General features: G+C 40.6%; 1 protein-coding gene across 1 annotated transcript in view; it reads left to right on the forward strand.

The window, feature by feature from the left end:
- Positions 1-5,161, forward strand: part of LOC105813324 (zinc finger protein 252-like) — an 8,864-nt gene extending 3,703 nt beyond the window's left edge. The window contains exon 4 of the mRNA XM_012647964.1: positions 2,802-5,161. Coding sequence (XP_012503418.1) covers positions 2,802-5,161 — 2,360 coding nt within the window. The remainder of the gene's footprint in view (positions 1-2,801) is intronic.
- Positions 5,162-6,913: the final 1,752 nt, after the last annotated feature.

The raw sequence follows: 6,913 nt of genomic DNA on the forward strand, positions 1-6,913 counted from the left end.
TGAGATAGTCTCGCTTTGTCGCCCAAGCTAGAGTGCCATGGTGTCAGCCTAGCTCACAGCAACCTCAAACTCCTGGACTCAAGTGATCCTCCTGCCTCAGCCTCCCGAGTAGCTGGGACTGCAGGCATGTGCCACCATGCCCGGCTAATTTTTTATATTTTTAGTTGTCCAGCTAATTTTTTCTATTTTTTAGTAGAGATGGGGTCTTCCTCTTGCTCTGGCTGGTCTTGAACTCCTGACCTCAAGCTATCCTCCTGCCTCAGCCTCCCAAAGTGCTAGGATTACAGGCATGAGCCACTACACTTGGCCTTTTTTTTTTCTCTTAATTTTCTTAAGAGACAAGGTCTTGCTGCGTTTTCTTGGCTTGTGTCAAACTCTTGGGCTCATGCGATCCTCCCGCCTCAGCCTCCCAAAGTGCTAGGATTACAGGCATGAGCCACTACACTTGGCCTTTTTTTTTTTCTCTTCATTTTCTTAAGAGACAAGGTCTTGCTGTGTTTTCTTGGCTTGTGTCAAACTCTTGGGCTCATGCGATCCTCCCACCTCAGCCTCCCAAAGTGCTAGGATTCCCGGTGTGAGCCATCACACCCAGCCCCTATGGATTTGTTTTTATCATGTATTTTCTGTCTTGGTTTCTTGTCATTTGCCCTTTCTTTTTTTTTCCCACATGCTTTCTGATATTTGATTGTCAATTATTATAGATAAAAAGCTATAGAGAGAACTTGTCATTGGATCACCTTATCTTGTCACAGTGGTCTTAGGCTTTGTTAAGGCTGGTCTGATATTCAGAAAAAAAAAATTTGCTACTCATTGGTCACCTTTGAGGATTCTAAGGAATTTTAGGAATTCTGAAAACTGGTAAATAGAAGAGTCAAGTATTTATTCTGCCTGTAATAGATGTATTGTACCCCAGGATAACCAAACAATTGATGAATAGAAGTTTAACTTCTCTTCATAGAGGTTTCAGCTAAAAAATGAAGGAATGGAAATTACAATATCAATATTTCACAATCTGAAATTTAAAAGTGAATCCAGATAATGATCATTAATGGCTGCTAATATCACAAAAAGAGATGCAGTGAGACATTTTATACCTCCTGATGGAAAATTATTATACCCTTTATGAAGGTATTTTATTGTCCAAAAACCAAAAATTTAACCTGAAACCTGAGGTATCAACTAAAATGTCTAAAAACAGGAATGCCTTGTACTACTACATCCTACCCTGCATTAAGAATACCCAACAACAGAGCATCTTCTAACTCTGGGAAAAACCAGGTTATTGCCTCAAAAGAAACTAAACAGCCCTAGATCTAAGACTTCCAGTTTTTAGCATTTGGGGGTGTTCTGGCCTTATAATCACTTCACTCAAATGCCCTTTCATTGACAAGTACCACTCATACACAGAGTTCCCAAGCATCTTTTTATTGCCTCATTTAAAAATACAAACAGGCAACGAAGAGGGGCACTGGGTATCTGAGGGAAATGTTAAGATGAACTTTAGTGTGAGGTGTTCTTTCTTGACTCACAGATGACGCTGTCCTGTGGTTTTTCATTTTGTTCAGATTCATTCTGTTTCCAACACTTCTTGATTAGAATCACCTTTTTAGACTTTAGTCCTGAGATCTTAAGGGCTCTGAACTGCTCAGATACCCCGGAAGTTTTTACTCCAGAAATTCAGGATGCTTATCATCCAGAACACTGCTCGTGGGTTTCCAGAATAAATTGTGAAGCTTGCTTTTTCCCCTTCATGTGCTGAAGAGTAAAAATGAATCCCTCTAAAGTACTTGGAGTAGTTCACTGAAATCTAAGACTACTTAGCCCAATTTTAGACCTGGTCCAGTGATCACTTTCAGCTCAGTCTCTCTGTTCTGGCTGTGCAGTCCCCAGTAGCATCCTGTTGTAGCCCATAATAACTGCCCTTGACGAAAGGGGATTGCATCACGTTTTCGTGGTATCTCAGCACAGGGCTACCCTCTTACTGTTCTGAACTTGGTTGCCCCTCCTGCAGTCTGTATTCATGTGACTCAGTGTTTCATTTTTGTTTGTTTTATTTGTTTTTTAAAAAATAAACTTCCTTTAGTTGGGTCCAGAATTCAATTGTATCACAATTTTCACAAATTTTTAGGCATTTTTTTTGCTAGGAATGTGTGGTGTGGGACTGCATTTTGGTCTTTTTACCTTGTGCTGCCCCTGCTATTTGAATGAGTAGATTGCTTTTTTTTTTCTATTGTTCCTGATTTGAATCTGTGAAACCAGGTTGTACAGAGCAAATAGTTGTGCTCATAATCTGTTACTCTGTTGTACAGCTCATTCATTATGAGTCATTTGTCATTTATTTATTTTTCAACAAGTATTTGAATACCTGTTATGTGTAGGCCATAAGAATATGCCTTGTTTACAAAGTATGCAGCAGTGACATGAACAGCAGAGATGGTAAACTCCAAACCTCCGCTGCCTTTTTCCTGATCTCCCTGCTCACCTCTCTGAGGTCATGCCTTGCTGTCCTACTCCATCTGTTCCTGGTTGGCCTGGTTGCAGTTGTAGACCTTTGACCTTGGGCTTTTTTCCTTCCTTCTTCCTTCTTTTCCTTCCTTCCCGTGCCAGTTTCTGCTGCTTTGACAGCAAGCTTCTTCTTTACTCATTCCTCTCCTCTTCCCAGTGAGGTCATTTTTTTTTGCATTCTGGATATCCGGTATCATCTTAGGAGATATTTGTTTTATATTAAATTTTCCTGCTTATGCTCTAATTCTTTCTCTCATAGTAAAACATGAGTGACTCATTGTTTTTTATTCTTTTAGGTTATGATTCTAGGATTGAAAAAAATAAATTGACTCCAAAGCAGGACATTTTTGAAGAAATGGAAACCCAGAGAGCAAAATCAGAAGAACATGTAAGGAATATTTCCACAGAACCTGAAGAGATGAGTAAAACTGAGGGACAGTTAGGGGATTGCTGGAGAAAAGCTGTAGTAGAAGGATGTAAGAAATCCTCCCAGAAGAGCAATTTCCAAACAGAGACCATGAATCATGTGAAAACCCCCACTGCAGAGAAATGTCAGAAGTTCATTGTTGGTGAAAACTGCTCTACAGACTCAAATCCTTCCAGACATGTTAGAGTAGCTAGAGAGGCAAGTCTCCATCAGAGTGTGTCATGTGTCAAACAGTTTGAGCAATATAAGAACATCATTAACCTCCAGAGTTTCCATTTAGGAAAAAGAGCCTGTCAGACAGATGTGTTTATGCAAGTACCTAGACTGAGTTCAGTTCTTAGTGATAATCAGAGGATTAACAATCCAGAGAAATCCTTTGAGTGTACTGAGTGTGGAAAAACTTTCAGGCAGAACAGAGCTCTCTGTCGGCACCAAAGAATTCATATTGTTGAAAAGCCCTATGAATGTAGTGAATGTGGAAAAGCTTTCAGTCGGCACTCTGTCCTCAGCAAACATCAGAGAATTCACACTGGTGAGAAACCCTACACATGTGAGGAATGTGGTAAAACTTTCAATGCTCACTCATACTTTATTCAGCACTGTAAAATTCACACTGGAGAAAAACCCTATGAGTGTAATAAATGTGGGAAAGCCTTCAGTACACGTTCATCTTATATTCAACATCTAAAAATTCATACAGGAGAGAAACCTCATGAGTGTAATCAGTGTGGGAAAGCCTTTAGTCATAGCTCTAATCTGATTCATCATCAGAGAATTCATAGTGGAGAGAAACCTTACAAGTGTGAAGAATGTGGGAAAGCCTTCAGCAGGCAGTCACACCTTGTTCAGCATCAGATAATTCATTCTGGAGAGAAACCTTATGACTGTAGTGAGTGTGGCAAAGCCTTCAGTGCACGATTATCTCTCATTCAACATCAGAGGGTTCATACAGGAGAAAAACCCTATGAGTGTAATGAGTGTGGAAAATCCTTTAGCCTGAACCGAACCCTTATTGTCCATCAGAGAATTCACACTGGAGAGAAACCATATAGGTGTAATGAGTGTGGAAAATCCTTCAGTCAGCGCTCACAAGTTATTCAACATAAGAGAATTCACACTGGGGAGAAGCCTTATGTCTGCAATGAGTGTGGAAAATCATTCAGTGCTCGCCTATCCCTTATCCAGCATCAGAGAATTCACACTGGTGAGAAGCCTTATGGATGTCGTGAGTGTGGGAAAACCTTCAGTCAAAAGGGACATCTTATTCAGCATCAGCGAATTCACACTGGAGAGAAACCCTATGAATGTAATGAGTGTGGAAAAGCCTTCAGCCAGAGTTTTAATCTTATTCACCATCAGAGAACACACAATGGTGAGAAGCCCTATGAATGTAACGAATGTGATAAAGCCTTCAGTGTGCTTTCTTCCCTTGTTCAACATCAGAGAGTACATAATGGAGAGAAACCCTATGAGTGTCACAAATGTGGGAAGGCCTTTAGCCAGGGCTCACATCTTATTCAGCATCAGAGGAGTCACACTGGCGAGAAACCCTATGAGTGTAATGAGTGTGGGAAAACCTTTGGACAGATATCCACCCTGATTAAGCATGAGAGAACACACAATGGTGAGAAGCCCTATGAGTGCAGTGACTGTGGGAAGGCCTTCAGCCAGAGTGCTCACCTTATCCGCCATCGAAGAATTCACACTGGAGAGAATCCTTACGAGTGTAGTGACTGTGGGAAGGCCTTCAATGTTCGCTCCTCTCTCATTCAACATCACAGAATTCATACTGGGGAGAAGCCTTATGAATGTAGTGAGTGCAGCAAGGCCTTTAGTCAGCATTCACAGTTTATTCAGCATCAGAGAATTCACACTGGAGAGAAACCCTACATGTGCAATGAATGTGAGAAATCCTTCAGTGCACGCTTATCCCTTATCCAACACAAGAGAATTCACACTGGAGAGAAACCCTACGAATGCGCTGAATGTGGGAAATCCTTCCGACAAAGCTCTCACCTTATTCGACATCAGAAAATACACAGTGGAGAGAGATCTTATACATGTAACCAATGTGGAAAGACTTTCAGTCAAAGAATAATTCTTATTAGTCATGAGAGAGTCCATAAACCTCATTTTAGAGAGCAGGCCTATAAATGTAGTAGGTGTGGGGAGCTCTCTCCTACCCAGTCAGCCTTCACTCAACATTGTGCAGGTCACAGTGGAGAGTGACTGATTCGTTGATAGATTCTTCACTATTTTATGTTATACAAGTTACACTGGTGAGAAAGCAGTCACTTTTTGATTTCTATTTTAGAGATTCAGCTATCAGGGGATTTAAGTCTCCCAGTGAACCATTAACTAAAGGCAGGCTGCTGAGGTGCACAGCAGCAATCCCAAGGCAGCCTTCCCTTCCCTCAGATTCAGAGGGTGGCTCCCTGCAGGACTAATTTAAACAAATGAAGTGTCAATGTAATAACTTCAATTCGTTTTACAGCACCAGATCTTAAGGTGCAGTTAGGTATTTCATTTGATCACTTGCTTTTCTTTTCCTTCCTCTTAATCATTTACTTCAGCTTCAAGAAAATTAATTGGGATCCTTACACTTTCAAGTGTGGTGGAACCAGGTTGGGGTTTTCTTGCCAGTTTGTATGGACCTCTTGAAATGTTTGTGTTCTATCGTGAGGAATGTGGTACCTTTAACTTAGCAAGTATTACTCTTTCTCAACATCAGATAATCCACACAGGAAAGGAACCTTATGATTGCAAGCAAAAGTTTGTTAAGGAATGACGTGAGACTTGTGTGTATAAATTCAAACTGTTGAGACCCTGCTAGGAATTCAAATAACATGTAAAATGTGTTTTTCTAAAAGGTAACTTAGAAAAAAAAGCAAACCCTGTGAGTTGGGAGGATAATGGGTATAAAGTAGACACATGGTAGCATGGGATCCAACTTGCAGATTTTGTTATTAAAACCAAGGTTGGTCTGTTTAACATCAGTTTGTAAGGGAGAGGAGGTTAGTAACGGTAGCTGCCTACACCAGCCTCCAGATATCCTCTTACAAGGCCAACTCTGGTGTAGGAGGGGCAGATCCTTCTGCTTTTGGGGGTCATGGCAATAAGCAGCTTTTAGTAGGGAGATCTGTTGGAATCAGATTGGATTGCTTCTCAATCTATAACTTCATGTTTAAAGGTGTCCGTCATCCCTCTCTGGAGCAGTGTTGAGCTGGTGTCTCAGTCTGTCCTCTGGCTCTCTCACCATATGCTTGAGAGGATTGATATTACAGGAGCTCTTTTCCAAGGAACAGTTGTGAGTTGCTGCCCCTTGTCCTGCTGTATCTGCCCCTGAGTCATTCATTGTGTGGTTCACTTCATTACCCTCAGAAATCCCTTTCTACAGAAACTTTCTTCTACTTTTTTAATGGAGGAAAGAAGGTTAGCATCAAAATGGGCTGAAATAGAGTTATAAATATGAGAAATTCAGTGAAAGCAGTCTGTGAGAGCCAGTCCTAGAAAATGAAGTCTGGTAGCTGAAAGTGGCTGTGGACTCTGATTAATAAGCTGGAGCCCATATATGCAAACACTCAGAAGGGAATGGCCAGTTATGATTTGAGATAAACTATAACAGAATGGTGTTTTGTATGTAAAAATCAGGGCAAGAAAGAAGTGAAAGAAAAAGAGTAATGAATTATTTAAGAATTGGACATTCCATTGGTTTATAGCATCCTTTTTACTAATAAACATATTCCAGTTTCCCAGTTTATTTAAATTATCTCTTAGAAGTTGACTAGTCTTTTCTCCTTGCATTGACTTGGCCAGTGGCTCAGGCCTTATTTTCCAGTCTGTTGTCCACAAAGCAGCAGTAGTAGTCTTAACTAGTTTTAGAATTTTGAAACACTGATTGGAAATTCAGACTCTTAAGGTGATACTCCTCCCTAAGCACACTTTACCACAAATAGTTTTGGCTTACAAAAAAAACCGAAA

Source organism: Propithecus coquereli, unplaced genomic scaffold, assembly GCF_000956105.1.
Source record: "Propithecus coquereli isolate 6110/MARCELLA unplaced genomic scaffold, Pcoq_1.0 Scaffold28, whole genome shotgun sequence".
NCBI classification, from domain to species: Eukaryota; Metazoa; Chordata; class Mammalia; order Primates; family Indriidae; genus Propithecus; species Propithecus coquereli.